This window comes from Lineus longissimus, chromosome 18, assembly GCF_910592395.1.
Source record: "Lineus longissimus chromosome 18, tnLinLong1.2, whole genome shotgun sequence".
Taxonomy (NCBI): domain Eukaryota; kingdom Metazoa; phylum Nemertea; class Pilidiophora; order Heteronemertea; family Lineidae; genus Lineus; species Lineus longissimus.
The window spans coordinates 6158937-6173082 of record NC_088325.1 but is presented as its reverse complement, the minus strand read 5'-3'; the positions used below and the strand labels follow the sequence as shown (position 1 = coordinate 6173082).

The window sequence follows — 14146 nt, the reverse complement described above, 5'->3', positions numbered from 1 at the left end:
GTCATATAGAGAGTGCTCTGCCATGTGAGATCGGAGGCGAGTAGCTACTACGCGTTCAATCAGCTTGGACAAATATGAGGGGTTCGAGACAGGGCGATAATTTGATAGCAGATCCTTGTCGAGTGATGACTTTTTCAGCAGTGGCTTGACAATGGCGGACTTCAAGGAGCACGGGACACAAGCACAGGTCAATGATTTGTTTATGATGTTGACCAGAACTGGGAGTACAGGGTTCAAACACTTCTTCAGGAGCCAGGTTGGAATTGGGTCCAACTCACAAAAAATTATAAAAATTGTGTTCATCAAAGTCACTATTTTCAAAAATCAACCATCCAGTCAGAGTAGTCCTAGCTACACTAAACAATTATATATTAAGCATAGTATATATACTGGTAATTAATCTCTACCAAGGATGACACAGACTGCATTGTTATGTAATAATCTTCTTTTTTTCTTCTTCTTCCAATTAAGTGCTTTCCTTGTCAACAGAGTATAGTCGCACTGGTGATAAAAATGTTCTGTGCACGCTTCGTGAGAACTCAAGGAACAAAAAATTAAAACAGGTTAAAAGCTTGTTGAACGGTGCGTGGATTAAAAAGTACTTCTTCTTGAGCTACTGTGGGATTCTGTGGGCTTCCATCCTGATGAGTGAAGGCAAGGCATTCCATAGTGGAATGACACTTGGGAAGAATGTTGCCTGGTATGTGGCTATCCTGCAGTGGTGTTGTCATAGTTGTAGCTGTTCTTGGTTTCTGGTTGAAAAAAATGACGTATGGCTGTGTTTCAGGGATGGCGATGACCTGATGTAGGATCTTGTAAACCATGGTAAGCTTGGTCCTTGCTCTCCAATCGGCTAGAGTGTGCCAGCCGCGATCTTGCAAAATAGCTTTCACACTCTGTCGGTGGTCGCAGGATCTTGTTACGAATTTCGCTGCTCTTCTTTGCACCATCTCTAACTTATGCCTATTTTCTTTCGAAGTTCCATCCCAAACTGTTCTTACATATTCGATGGTTGGCCTCATGTACGTCTTATATGCCTGCTCCTTGAGGGACTTGGGGCCTTGCGGAGGTTTCGCCTTAAGAATCCTAGTGTGCCATTAGCTGTTTTGAAGTTATTGTTGATGTGAGTGTCCCTCTTCAGTTTGGAGTTGATTGTTAGGCCGAAGTATTTTGCTCCTTCCACTGTCGGCAGAGTGCAGCCGTGGATGTTGTAGTTTGTTATGATGGCGTTTTTCCGCTTGTATGTGATTCTTATTACCTCGCATTTAGATGGGTTGAAGTGCATTTGCCATCTACTTTCCCAATCCTGTAGCTTATTGAGGTCAGTCTGAAGAGTTTCTCCGTCACAAGTGCGTGCGTTTGACAAGAGTCGCTTGTACGGGACTTTGTCAAAGGCCTTGGAGAAATCCAACAAGATTGCATCGATTCGTTCCTTGTCCTTCAGCCCCTCGGCCAATTAATGGAGTCAGCAGGAGTTGCGAATCGCATGAGCAGTTCTTCCTGAACCCAAACTGGTTGTCTGAAAGGATTCCCTCATCTTGCAGGTGTTTGATGACATGGCTGTGGATTATGTGCTCGATTAATTTGCAGGAGATTGAAGTTAGGGAGACAGGTCTGTAGTTTGTGGCGGTCTCCTTTCTTGAATAGCGGGATGACATAGGCTGAGCTCCATGGCATTGGGATTTTGCCTTGTTGTAAGGAAGCTTCGAAAAGTAGGGTGGGGACTGGTGCAAACTGTTAATCCCCTTCCTTCAGGATCCGTGCTTGGATGTTGTCTGCCCCGGTTGCTTTGTGCGGGTTGTTGTCTTGTAGTAGTTTAAGGAAGCCTTGAGGAGCAATGCACCGATGGAACGTCGTATGGACTCTCACCAAGGTCTGGCATGTCTTCCAGGTCCTGCTTGGTGAAGACAGAAGCAAACTGGTGGTTGAGCGTCTCTGCCTTCGTAGAACTGGCGCTTTGGAGCATGCCATCCTTCATCAACGGAGCAGTGCCAGGTTTGTCGTACCTTCGATTTTTTTATGTACGACCATAACCTTTTCTTGTTTGGTGTATCCTCGCCCGAGTCTGATGTAGGAGACAAAATGCTGGCGATGTACTCATCATGTGCTTGGCGGCATGTGGTCTGCATTTCTCTCTTTAGTGCTCTGTAGTGATTCCAGTCTTCCAGTTTCTTGGTTTTCCTTGCTTTGGCAAATGCCCTTTTCTTCTTCCTACCGAGTTTCTTTATTTTTCGTGTTATCCACACTTGGTTGAAACGGCTTGTTGTCATCTTTGAGGGTACATGTTGTTTAATGACTTCCGTAAGTATGTTGTAGTTGTTATCCCACATATCATTTACAGATGAATCGACTGTGTTTGAGTTAAGGAAGACGTTCTTGAATGTTTCGAGTTCCTCATTGATCATGTTTGCTTTCTTCCATAGGTGGATCTTCCGGGTGACTGGTTTTCTGCGCTTCACCTTGGTGTCGGAGACGGTGAGTAACATCTCATTATTACTGATGCCTGGTAGTGCAGTGCAGTTTGCTATCAGGGATTGTCGGTTTGTGAGGAAAAGATACAATTTGTTCTTCAGTCGTGTAGGGAAATTCACTATCTGTGTGAGGCCTAGGTCACTGAAGGTGGAGAAGAACCTGTTGTTGATCTGGACTTTGTACTGGTTTGACTTTATTGACTCAGTTTCTCAGTCTATGTCTGGGAGGTTAAAGTCACTGCTAACCCAAATTGTTGACGTTGGATGGTTTAGGGCTGTTGTGCGGATGGCCTTGCAGAGGTCTTCAGCGTAGATTTCATCGTTGTTTGTTGGTCTATGTGCAGCTATCACTATGAGTGGGTTTCTTGGTGTTAACTCGATCTTTGTAGCCACCATTTCTGCTGTTGTAGTATCTATCTTGATCTCACTGTCTATGATGTGGCTTCGAGTGGCAATCAGGACCCTCGTAGCCATCTTGACGGTCGTTCCTCATCAGAGTACTATACCCAGGTGGCATTACTTCACTGTTGAGGATGCTCGGGATGAGCCATGTCTCGGTACCAATAATGACATCTGGGTGGCTGGTGTCAGCGGCTTCCCAAAAAGATTCCCTCTTTGCATGCATCGACTGAAAGCTTACCGTAGGGACGTTAATGGTCTTTTGGCAGCCTTAGCTCTATCCTGTTGGATGGGAGATGACCTTTCACCTGGGGATCCAATTGATAAGGGGGTTGAGAACGAGTCTGCACCAGGAGATGAACATGAAGGGTTCAACATCACTGTTTGTTGCACTGTCTAATCTTGGTGGGTCAGTGGATGGGGCGTAGCTGTTTTCATCTTCTAGATATATATAGCTATCCAGCAGACCAGCCGAGTAATTTGGTGTATCACATTTGGAACAGATCCATGATACATTCGATTTATTTACACGGTGATAAGAAGCGGAGCTCATTCCCATACAGTCAGTGTGAAACCACTTGTCGCATTTTTCGCATGCAACCGCTTTCCTGGTCTTTGACCATTTCACTGCGTTCTCGCAGACTCCACATGGGTACTTGGATCTGTATGGGCCAGGATTTACCTCTGTGTCGTGGGCGTTTGTGACCAGCAGGACACTTAAGTAAAGTAGCGCTGTGGAGGCCTTGTGTAGACAGACTAGTGTTGTGGACTGGTTGTATCTCTTGTTCCTCGCACGCAGGAGTGATACGGAAAGTAACTTCTGCAGGTCTCTGCAGTTGGTCAATGTCGATAAGTGACCAGTGATAAGCTGTGATTGTGAAGGGCAAGCATGCTGATGGTGATGGCAAGCTGTGAATAGCCCCTGATACGGTGGTCGTGAAATGTTGCTGATAAGGACTGGGATAGCAAGCAGCAAGGCAAAGTTTTGGTTTGAAAACATGCTTACACACCTTAAATGTCCATGAAGCAATGAATGGTCAAACAACTACGATCTGCGATTACTAGGATTTCCATCTAACACACTCGTTTTTACGGGTACTGACTACACAGACTTCGGCTTCACATGTAAACAAACACATAAAGTCAAGATGGCGGCTGTGTATCGGTTACTTTTTTTCTTCGGTTTTTTTCGAGTAATGTGAGCACAAAAAAAATCGGATCGGCGATCAGGGGCGTTTCCGGGAGTATTCTTGATGATATGAGTGGTTAAAGTTGATTTGAACGTAAGAAAGTTCGAGAAAAAGAATAAATATATCGGCGTCGAAAAAAATTCCGAATCCTCACGCGCATACGCAAAACACACTCTCACACAAAGCAGCAGTGACCCATATCCTCAACTCAAAGGAGATGTTAAACCCTGCTGCCCTCTGTTGGATTAGTAATAGGGTGGGCGGCTGATCTATGGAACAGCCTCCTTGCTGTTGTTTGGGGTTGAGGAATTAGACTCACGCTTCGGTCGGGAACAATGTACGATCTTTAGGGGATAGATAACATATAAACCAAATCGGGATCAAGGGCTCTAGAAACGTAATGCAAATGATAGCTGTTCCAACAGGCGTTTTCCCGGTTCACATGGCTGCTTTCTGGCCTAGCTAATACATTTCCCCTAATTTTACATTGATGTTGGTAGATAACGATGCTTTTTATCATGTTAATGTTATTATATGGTTGATACTATCACGGACTTTTTGTTTGGCTGTGACATCACTTTTCTTGCCTTTTAAAGAAACTTTACTTGCTCACATGATTTGTCTAATGAAATCATCAATTCCAAAGAAACTTTCTCTCGCACCTACCCATATTGTCCTAGGACCTACAATCTAACTTAACTTTATAATTTGTGTTCCAAAATTATTTCCAACTGTGTAAAATTTGACTAGGTAAAACGTATGTAAACCAACTTGCTCAGTGACCATCCTTTTTTATTTCTAGTTTTCTAAAATCAGGTTTTGATATGATTCACTTACTCCGTATGCAAATGCACGAGTCTCCGCTGACTTTACATGGTGCACTGCATGGTCTGCATCTTCCAATGGACCCTTCGTAATATCCCAACGGCTTGCACTGTCTCCTCATGTAGTCTGAAATCATGAATAGTTTAGCAGCTTTTGATAAACATTGAACCGACCTATCCCTTGTGATTAACATGCCGTGAGTTACCTACTTGATTACACATAGATTGATCAATTCACCTTTTTTTCATACTGCAAGCTAAACGCATGCACAACAAACTAACTCCTGGCATATTCAAAAAATATTCGTAAAACATGGTTAGATGGGATGCACTTTCGATTTGCTGCATTTAAACTGTTTCCGTATCATTTTGAATGGTATTCGTATGCACTAGTCATATTCCACACCCATCATCACCTGCCACACATTTCCCTACTTTTCCTACAACCACTCTCTGTATTCACCCCGAACATAAAACGGATGGTTCAATGCCTGGCACTGGCACGCTGACACAGGCTATGGCACTGACATGTTTCTGGCCAGAAAATGCAAATACAGTGTTTCAAGGCGAAACAATGTTTTCGAAAGTAAATCTGATGGTCAGCATCAGGTTGAATTAACTAAAAGTTTAAAAGAACAAAATGCGAAAATGATAGCCTCACCACAGCCAGTGGCCTGCAGCCTACACCTAATGCTTGTTAGTCCTAGTATATTGGCACAACACCAGTGACACCTACATCGGTATGGGCGTTGACCCTGGGATGGCGTGGGTTAATACCAAGGTAATCAAGAAAAATATTGATTTGAATTATAGACCAGTATTCAGCCTTTCATAAAATATTGATTTCAGTTCTATGGTTCCCTGGGTATTTTCAGGAGGGCAGCACCAATAAGGGCTCGATTTCTGGAGACAAGCAGCTTGGAAAGTGAGAATCTGAGAACTGTTTTACAAAAATAGGATTTTCTCTAGATTTTCCTGGTGAACCATATACGCCATTGCAGTGAGGGATGTCCCAGACCTTGGATATTAACCCCTTGTGGCGGTTTGTTAAAAAACACGGTTTCCTATTTTTGGCAGATTTTTAAGTTTAATAGAAAATGCATTGCAAATAATCACCGGTGTTGTCCCTATTGCTCTAACTTATATTCTATCTTGTCAATTACATGCCTGCACATAAGTTACAGTATGCAGTGATGTAGGTCAAGGCGTAAACAATACTATATAGAGAATGGCACGGCCCGTGATGATGGCAGACAGCAGTCTGATTTCACATAAATTTCGGTGGACTGCAGACCATTTTTGGATGCATCCTTGGGCCAGTGCCAGCCAGTGCCAGCCAGTGCCAGCCAGGGCCGCCAGTGGCATCGTGCCAGTGTCAGGATTATTGAACCAACCCACATAGAACAGCTGTGATACACATATCCCACTCTCAGGCAGATTTACTCTCTCCATAAAATTCGTCATATCGTAAGTTCTTCGAAAGAGATCCGTATTTGTTCAAAAAGGGGTTGAGGTTGAGGTGAATATAATTATGAACGGGTGCTTTTGCCCTCAAATGCTTACCAAGACAATTATGTCGTATGCATGCTTCTTCGCTTATTTTGCAAGTAAATCTACACGGCATACACCTATCGTGATCTCTGTTATAGAATTGTTTGTCGCCACACGCCCTCAGACTGCTTCCATTTGGTTTGGCATCACACAAAAGCCTGAAGAATGATGATAAATAATGAGCAGCATCGATTTAGAATTTCAGTATTGTTCCATTTCACCTAACTGTCTCGTAAGAAGTGATTCAATATTTGGGCACACTCGTGTTTAAATGTCGATGAGTCGAATAATTCCGAGTCGAAAATCATGTGCCCCAACTAGATCCTCTTAAAAGAGGACCAACGAAGTTTAAACATTGCCTAGTCTGCATAGCAATAATGCAGCATGCATTAATCGGCTATTTGTTTGCTACGGAAAGCATTCACTTTAGACGTAAACGTCCGAAGTAATACATAAATAATAGCAGCACACTTTCAAAATGTTGTTTTAATGTGATTGAAATCAGCCAGTGAAACTAAGACGACTTTTATTCATCTATTAAGGTGGCCACTGGTCTCTTTTAAAATGAGATGTTGAGTGGCCTGTCTGAGTAGTTTGCATTGCTTGTACTACGGTAAAGCTATCTAAACGTTCAGCAATAGTCTTTGCGTCGAACCGATACTAGCAATCTCGGTAGGAGAACACCTGCTCTCTTCTTATACAGCTTTGATCCATGCCGCAGTTGGTTGGTGCACCAAATCACAAATATCGACCAAATCCTCCCTGGTCGAAAATACAGATAGTGATTCTTAGCTAAAATCGTATTCAGTTTGTGTATACATGTATTTGTTTCACGGTTCTTCACAAAAATATTTGAGCAATCGTGTATGCAACTGTACACGAACCTAATAAGATCCCAGTCAAAGGGCCATTGTATTATCAACAGTGTGGGGATTCGGACACAGTCAGCATATCACTCAGGCTGTCTTCTATGGTTACCAAACCTATAACTGATTTGTTTGAGCTGTAACCTTGACATACCAACCAGAAATTCTACGTCGAGTGTCATAAAATGGGAAATATTCGCGATTGAATCTGTATCTGCTTTCAATTTATTTGCTGTCGTCTGCTAGCCGCTTTAGAGGACAGTGATTTGGTGACACTGTCCATATACCCACACTGATTAATTACCAAGTGGTCAGCTGCCCAGTCACCTCCATCAGCAAGTTGAACAAATAAAGGAAAAATTCAAAATCTTAAAGAATCATCACACTATTCTGAAGTTGACTCCGATTTGACGCATTTAAGCCCTACAGGCGTCGATCCCTTCAATATGGAAAAATACGCTAGTAAGGTGCTTCTTGGAGCAATGGAGCTACCCTGTAACGTCTTAGTGTAGATATCGATTTTTCCGACGTCACGCCTGTGTACACTAGCAAAATATTAGCAACATTTTTACAACATTTGCGGTTGCAAAAATGTTGCATAGTGTGTACAGAGCAAAACGCGTCTTACAACATGTTGTAAAATTGTTGTAAAAATGTTGCAAACTCTTCAGCCAATCAGAAATAGGATTTGGGTCATGTGATCTACCTGAGGTCATGTGACTTTAACAAGCGGCTGGTATGGCAACTCTCAAGTGAGTGTCTTGCTTCGTAATGGGTGGTGAAACCTTTTCAAGAAGTTCTTCGAATGCAGTTTCATCCATTCGCAGGAAGTTTTTGTATGATGCCTTGTCATGCAGTCAGTCGTAACTCCTTTAACAGGCAGTGATATGCCCCATGATCCTCCCTCATTTGGATCCAGGGCCTGGTCTCTTTGGTTTATTTCGCCGCCTTTTCCGCATCTCAACAATGACAGCTAAAATTGCTGCAGAAGCACTCAAAATACATCTTCTCTCCTTGGAATCATCCATTTCCCCTCCAAAATACCTATTTTCCTTTTGTTCCCGCTAAAAAGTTTGCGACAATTTACCAACATGTTGGAAAAATTTTGCAAATTTGTTGCAATTTTGTTGCTAGTGTACACAGGGCCTTGAAGGGCTTGTTGCAAAATTGTTGTAAAAATGTTGGTAAAATGTTGGTAATATTTTACTGGTGTACACCCTGCTTAATGGAAATGACGTTGCGTCATGATACTAATACCATCATAGCGGGTTGATCGAAGTGAACTTTAGTCTCGGCGTGCATTCACGTGGCGAGAAAGGTATTTCGCGCCAGGACTTGTGCGTACTTGAAATAACGAATACCGCATTTTTCTGCTATCTAAGAGCTGAAACAAAATCTGAAAAGCATCAAACAGAGGAAGAACAAGCATACAAACATTCCTTTAAGAATCGTATCTGGATTTTCGACCCAGGCTGCCTTCATGTAGTATAAGGTAAAATGGGGTAAACTAATCGATCAGACACATGCACAAAATATTGGTTGCTCAATTCGGTCATTGCTATTCAGCAACAAAATATAAGTTATTCAAGTCCTTCGCAATGACACTATATGGATGTGTAATCTGGAACTTTACCCCCGGAAAAATAGAAAGATTGCAAATGTCAATCTGACTGACACAGCCAATGTCATCAAGGACATGATCAGCTTACGCGACCACAGAGACCACACTTTTTTTGATAACGACGAAATTAATTATATACTACATGAATTATGTATCAACTAATTTCAGTAATAATTACATGTATGCACTTTACATTATGGTTATAGGACAATATCCATGTTATGTACATGTCTAAAGACTTCAATATTTTGTATCTTTGAACAACTTAATGTATAGTCATTCACTGCACGGTTCTGCCTGTTTACATGTCATTTCATTTACTGCACAGCCAGCACTGCACTGCACAACTTGATGTTAAGTGTACTATCCTTGAACTAATAAAATGGAAAAAATAAAATAAATAGGTAGGGATTGAACTTTTTACAGGTCTGAATTTTTCACACTTGGCAAGCATTGATATATTTGAAACTTGGTTCAGATGATCAGTATTGTGTGTAGAGAAGTTTGTATGCGGCATATGATGTCATTATTAAAAGTATTTTTTTCAGAGACACTTTTCTGACCAAGGTACCCTCGGAGTATTTGTAGCCCGTTGGTTCTGGGTAATTTTTGAGTTGACATCATGTCTGGCATTCCATTCTTTGTATTAACGTTTGGAAGTGCCTTTTTAGCTCACCTCTTAGCAGAGGTGAGCTTATCCCATACCGTGGCGTCTGTCGTCCGTCGTCGTCGTCCTTCGTCGTCGTCGTCGTCGTCGTCGTCGTCGTCGTCGTCCGTCGTCGTCGTCCGTCGTCCGTTAGCAGGGCACGTTTCGTAACTGTTAGAGCTATTGAGTTGAAACTTGGTATACATGTACCCTTATGTAATGACACCTTGGAGAACAAGTTTCGGTCCGATTCGTTTCATGGTTTGGCCACCAGGGTACCAAACGTTAAAAGTGAAAATATGCAATATCTCCCTTAATAGTAGTCGGGAAAATTTTGAAAAAAATATGGTAGGTACTTCTAGCAAAGGTGCATCATATATCCTCCGGGTTTTTGATTTGACCTCCTTTTCAAGGTCACAGAGGTCAAATGGTGTAAATTGGCCGTTAGGATGTAACGATGGCACGTTTCTAAACTGCAATGACTATTGATACCAAATTTGATACACACTTACCCCTTAGTCAGGTGATCTCAGGGACCGTAGTTTGGTCCAATATGATTCACCACTTGACCACCAGGGGGCAAAATCCAAAAACCTTAAAAATGTGATTATTCCTTAACTTCTTGCCCGATTGCCACCAATTTGATATCATGGGTACATCTAACCACCATACAGTATATGTCACACAGGTTTTTAATTTGACCTTCTTGTCAAGGTCACAGAGGTCAAATGGCGTAAATTCGCCGTCAGGCCGTAACTATGGCACGTTTCTTAACTGCAATGACTATTGATCACAAATTAAGTTCACATGTACCCTTTGGTCAGGTGATCTCAGGTACCGAAGTTTGGTGCGATCTGATTTGCTGTTTGGCCTCCAGGGAGGGGGCCAAATCCTAAATTCTTCAAAATGCCATTATTCCTAGTAATGACCTGCCCGATTGGCACCAATTTTATATCATAGGTACATCTAATTCTAACAACCATTCAATGTGTCACCCGGGTCTTCTTTGATTTGACCTACTTTTCAAGGTCACAGAGGTAGAATGTACTGTAAATTGGCCATTTTGGGGAAATTGTAATTGCTTGGACCTACATCAAACCTAACACTACATGACACAATACCATGCTCTTTATCCATCTTTCCTCCACATGAGGTGAGCACAATGGCCCTGGCCATTTCATTTACAATACTGTGAATATCAGAATGTCACTGAATGTAGAAAAATGTAGATATAATTATTACTCTGCAATATAATAGGTAGGACAGTAATTATACAGTTTTCGCGATTATATTTTTTTACAGTGATAACTCGTTTAGTGTGGAGAACCCGATATATTATTACACTTGATTTGTTCTAGGCAGTGTCTTTTGTTATTCACAATTGATGACACGACAATTATTCGCGTACAATACAGAACGCATGATTATTATAGTTATTAATCTTTCATTTTTCATAACTATAGTCCATTCGTAAATGTTATGTCCGCATTGTTTGGGGCTCTGGAGGGCGAACTACTGTATGCATTTGTGTACATTGACGTAGTGCTTTGAATTGGGACATTTTCCGCTCAGTACAGTTTACTTCTCGACCAATCTGGATGATATGTTCAGGTTATTATTTTTTTGCGTCCATCTGCTCATGTGCGAAGAAAAAATGAGAAATATCCAGAATCAAAATATGGCCTATCCAGCGACTGGACTTCGCTGAAGAAATTCTTTATTCCCACACTGAGATAAAAACGAACTTCAAAGGATTCCGACCAGTAATTTGCTCTACAGAGGCCCAACCAATGCGGATATAATAATAGGAATGGAATCTAGTATGTCATGTGATTAAGTTGCCTTAGTCAACAATTGGACAGGACATATACTATTTACCTAGCGAAAATTGGTTAGTCTTAGCTATTTCGAACGTTTTTCTGGGTTCGCGATTTTAATTGCATGAGACGTGTTTAAGCACCATATTGATGTATATTTGTACTTAATGGCAAACTGTCATGTGAATAGGACATATAACTGCTGTAACGTAGGAAAGCCAAGCATGTTCATTCAAAATTCAAAATTCAATATTGAATGTTGAAGTGAGCAAAAGTGCCACGTCAAATTTAAAAATTCAATATTGAATTTTGAATTGAGAAAATTGTCACTTCAAAATTTAAAATTAAACATTAAATTCTAAAGTGGTGGAACCCTAAATTACTAGCCATTCAGATCCTGCGTATCGTGACGCTTTGGCGAATGATTATTGAGGTGACATACTTGAATTAGAATTGTAATGGAGGCTTATTTCTAACTATTGAAACCGTTAAGTAAATCTGTAATTACTGAATTCGTCACTTTATAGGTTAGTCTAAGTATTCACCAGTTCTGGGAAAATAGTACCCGGAAATACATGTAAATCATTACTACCATTGTTATAGACCCCACATACAACAAATGTGGGGTCTTTATTGGGATTACTAGGAAAAGGTACTCGGCTTCTGCATTCTTCCCAGGTTATATTATGGAGGTAGTCCAGCAAAACTGCTATTTCAACTGAAAAACTGTCACCCCTGTTCCATCAAACTAAACTCGATCTTGTGCACCTGGCAAAGATTTTTTTCGAAATTCGGATAATTTTGATGACTTTGAAGCGTTTTTATGCGCCGATTTTCTGATTTGCTTTCAAATCTCCGGCACGATTCTGTCAATCACACGTATATTAGCATAAGCTCCGCCCCGTAATGGTGACGTCATATACTCATGCATCATGGCGGCGGTATCTCTTTGCCGAAGTGGCGAGCTGTCGAGTATTTTGAGCAAAGAACGACGGTTGACATGGTTGAATGAAGGAATAAAATAAAGGAATAGCCTTAAATGCTTATCGATGATCCACCCTGCCCATCTGAAAAGGCTAGGGTGCAGTTTAAATGTTACTGAGCGTGTGATTTTGAGAAAGCGCGAGCGTGTTTGTCCGGAAATAGATCATCCGCGAAACGGAATAGACTTCACTCCTCCATACGTGTACTGTGTGGGCCCGTGGGGGCTATCAAATTTGCTGACAAGCAAATTTCAAATTTCTAGTTATGTTTTGCTATCTCACAGGCATAAAACAACAAGATGAAGAAGTCGGTGAATTTGAAGCAAGCATTTGCTGCAAAACAGAGTGTTCGTAATAGCTGCATGTGTGTTGAGCAGATCGATTGCTATATCAACGCGATTGTGATTTACTTTTTACTGTACGAGGGGTAAAACCTTCCGCTCGATATGTTTTTTCTTCAAATAAATGGAATCAATCTCAATATGCCAATAAATAGCAAGTCGGCCTTGATCATCTTCCAATGAATGCATAGTGCCCGAAACATCTAATGTGTGCGTTACAGTAATGAGGCTGTAAGTATTGAAAAAATGCACATTGAATTAGACAATATTTTCGACTTTGAACCTAATGTTGCCTCCTACTTTGGCACTAGACGACCAATATTGAATACACATACACATGGGTAGGCACCGCTTCTGTGTACCGCTTCTGTGTCGAAATCAGCATTTTAGCTGAATTTGATTAGGAGCGATCACGTGTTTAATGATACATGCGCATTACATAGTGTACGAATGGTAGGATTACATGTAAATCCAGTCAACATTCTTATTGTAGGAGGAGTAAACCTCTATACTTTACCTGTCAATTCAATCCCACTGACGATTTCGACCAATTTCAAAGCATCAAATAAACCAATCTTTAATTAAAAGGGGTCTTTTATTTTAGGGTTTACCATACGTTTTTTTTGGCTAGAATTTTAAATCCTAAAGCAATTAAAACTCTTTCAAAGCAAGGTGAATGCCAATTTCAAGGGGGGGTGTCAGTTATTTGTTTATCAGTGAAGATACTCCCACCATTGAAATTGGTGTTAACTTCATTTTGAAAGCGTTCTAATTGCTTTAAGATTTCAAGTTACAACCAAAATGGCCAACCCTTGATAAAACCTTATATCTGATGCTTTTTGCCAATTGTAAAGCGTAATTATCGGATTTTTTGTACACTGGCAGGCGCCTCTCAACCAGTTTAATTGCGTCGACACAGTATTTACCTAAGCTCTGCACAGAAAATAGAATTATAGCGTCGGAATGAGTAAAACAAGTGAACTGACGATATACGTCCGCTGCCATTTCTTATGTTTATGTAAATAGGGAGGTTCAGAAAAGTGCCTTAAGAAGGCTGATAAAACTATACAGAAAAAAATTACTTATTTTGCGTGCACTGCGATACGTTTACCTAAAGGATCCGTGATAAGTCACTGATCTCAACTTCTGTGGTGACTGGAAATAACTTACCGGCGATTGTCATTTAACGGGACCAATAACATCACCAAAAATAATGATACTCCGATTTTCATGACGTGGAACGTTTCACTCGAAAATGACCAAGATCAGTAAGCAATCGACATAGGCCATCATAGGTCACCCGTCTGGTTAACCTCGACACCAATTCAATACACTCATGACGCTGTTGCCGCAAGCAGTGACACTGAGTTTATAACGTCGGCATAATAGGTTTCCACAAGCACCAGCCTGGTCGCATGTCTTCATTATATCCACAGG

At 41.2% G+C, this 14146-nt stretch overlaps 1 protein-coding gene across 2 annotated transcripts in view; it reads right to left on the bottom strand.

Annotated features, from left to right (window-relative positions):
- LOC135502304 (uncharacterized) overlaps positions 1–14081 on the bottom strand; it is a 35292-nt gene extending 21211 nt beyond the window's left edge. Inside the window, exons 1-3 of one of the 2 annotated variants that reach the window (XM_064795021.1) lie at positions 13880–14080; positions 6448–6593; positions 4898–5011 (exon numbers count right to left, since the gene is read on the bottom strand). In XM_064795021.1, coding sequence (XP_064651091.1) covers positions 4898–5011; positions 6448–6593; positions 13880–13941 — 322 coding nt within the window. In that variant the 5' untranslated portion in view covers positions 13942–14080. Of the gene's footprint in view, positions 1–4897; positions 5012–6447; positions 6594–13879 lie in introns of both variants that reach the window. The other variant, XM_064795023.1, reaches the window with a different exon arrangement.
- Between the last annotated feature and the right edge of the window lie 65 nt (positions 14082–14146).